The sequence below is a fragment of the Chrysochloris asiatica genome, unplaced genomic scaffold, assembly GCF_000296735.1.
Source record: "Chrysochloris asiatica unplaced genomic scaffold, ChrAsi1.0 scaffold00392, whole genome shotgun sequence".
In the NCBI taxonomy this organism is placed as follows: Eukaryota; Metazoa; Chordata; class Mammalia; order Afrosoricida; family Chrysochloridae; genus Chrysochloris; species Chrysochloris asiatica.
Window position 1 is genome coordinate 281,443 of NW_006408910.1, and position 1,941 is coordinate 283,383.

The 1,941-nt window shown below is 41.1% G+C and overlaps 1 protein-coding gene across 1 annotated transcript in view; it reads left to right on the forward strand.

The window, feature by feature from the left end:
* ERCC3 (excision repair cross-complementing rodent repair deficiency, complementation group 3) overlaps nt 1-1,941 on the forward strand; it is an 88,338-nt gene that overhangs the window by 48,566 nt on the left and 37,831 nt on the right. The window contains exon 10 of the mRNA XM_006876566.1: nt 879-1,081. Coding sequence (XP_006876628.1) covers nt 879-1,081 — 203 coding nt within the window. The remainder of the gene's footprint in view (nt 1-878; nt 1,082-1,941) is intronic.

Here is a 1,941-nt window from a genome sequence, read left to right on the forward strand (position 1 = left end):
GTGTTGTTGGCGGAGCTCTCTGCTATATATCCACCCAATCCGCCATCTTGTTTGTTCCTTGCCCTTCCTCTTTAATCTATCATTTCTGGTGTAATAAACTATGTAATTGTTGTGTGCCATTGAGTCAATTCTTTTCATATACTTCCTGGTTAGCTATTATAGGAAGCACCTCTGGGTTGGCTTGATAATCTGGGGCTTGTCTGTGAAATATCTTGGATTGCTGCAGTCCAGTGTTGTTTTCTCATGGCTAGAATAAATGTATATATATTTAAGTGCCTTTGAATTGGTCTGACTCATTGGACCCTTTAGAGGGTTTCTGAGGTTGTAAATCTTTGTGGGAGCAGAAAGCTTCGTCTTTCTTCCTCAGGTCAGCTGGTGGACTGAAAATGCCGACCATGGGTCATAGTCCAGTGCTTATCCTACAAAACCATACTATGTTCCCAAGAGCTCCCATGATCCCTAGAGCTTAACTAAGGAGCTTCTTACCCTGAGCCAAACAGTTTGTGTGTATGGAGGGAGGCAGAGTTCTCAATAGCAGTGCTGACTTGCATGTGGAAGAAATGGTATTAGCTGAAGGGGCTGCTTGCACCTCTGTTGAGAATCTGATTTCCTACTTAAAAAATAATTTAATGGGTAACTTTGAACTAATTATTATGTGAGAGTGCTCTGATTCAACATGAGGTATTAGGTTTTGTTATGCTTTGTACTTTTGGTGTGTATTTGTATATATATGGTTACAGTTTTGTTGAGATATAATCCATATACTATTAGTTGTTTTCTTTTAAAGCTAATTCTTCTAACTGAAAAAGCTTCAGAAGTTTTCAATCATGAGATGTTTACACTTTGAAAAATGACTCCCGATTCTTCTTATACTGCAGGTTTGGTGTCCAATGTCTCCTGAGTTTTATCGAGAGTATGTGGCAATCAAAACCAAGAAACGAATCTTGCTGTATACCATGAACCCCAACAAATTTAGAGCTTGCCAGTTCCTTATCAAATTTCATGAAAGGAGGAATGACAAGATTATTGTCTTTGCTGACAACGTGTTTGCATTGAAGGAATATGCCATCCGACTGAACAAGTAAGAATTGAAATATTGACATTGACTTTAGGCCAGCTTGTCTTCCCCATGTGGGAGTATGGAAAGTACTTGTTTTTCTCAAACCTGTCAGGAACTTCTCAGAATCTATAGGCCTGTTCTAAGGGACTTAGTCTTAGGAATCAGGGAAGACAAAACAGCTATTGGTCAGAGGTTAGAGCATAGAGTTATCCTGAACGCAACGAGCAGGGACTAGAACGTCAACTGGTCTGGGGCTCATATATACAATTTTGACTCCAAACATGGGAGTTTTAGTCTGAATGAGTGTTTTAAGCCAAGTGAGCATGGTGAGTGGAGAAAAGATTGAGTATTTGCAAAGACTAGGAAGGCAAGGTGAGCTAGGCCAGCATCCCACATCTGGAAGCAGCATCCTCACCAACCCTCAGTATCTCATAGATGCGTTTTCTTAGAACATGGCTGTTCCAAGTTCCCTGCCAAGAAATGAGGAAGAGGAGTGTGCCTCCTCCAACAGTGAGTGACTCAGGGCTTTAGGTGTTAATAATGGTACCAGAAGGCAAAGTCTTCAACAGAAACAGGCATTAATTATTCTTTGAGAAATGGGGATGGAGAAGGAATATAGCAGGCTCTGTGCCAGGTATACTATGGCTGTTAAGTTCTGTCGAGTTAATTCTGACTCATAGTGACCCTATATAGGGTTTACAAAGAACATCTGGTGGATTTGAACCTCTGAACCTCTGACCTTGTAGTTAGCAGTCTGTTGCTTATATTACAGTGCCACATCAGGATTTCAGGTACATTATGTTGTTGTTGTCAGGTGCCATCGAGTCGGAACCGACTCATAGCGACCCCATGCACAGCAGAATGAAACAATGTCCGATCCT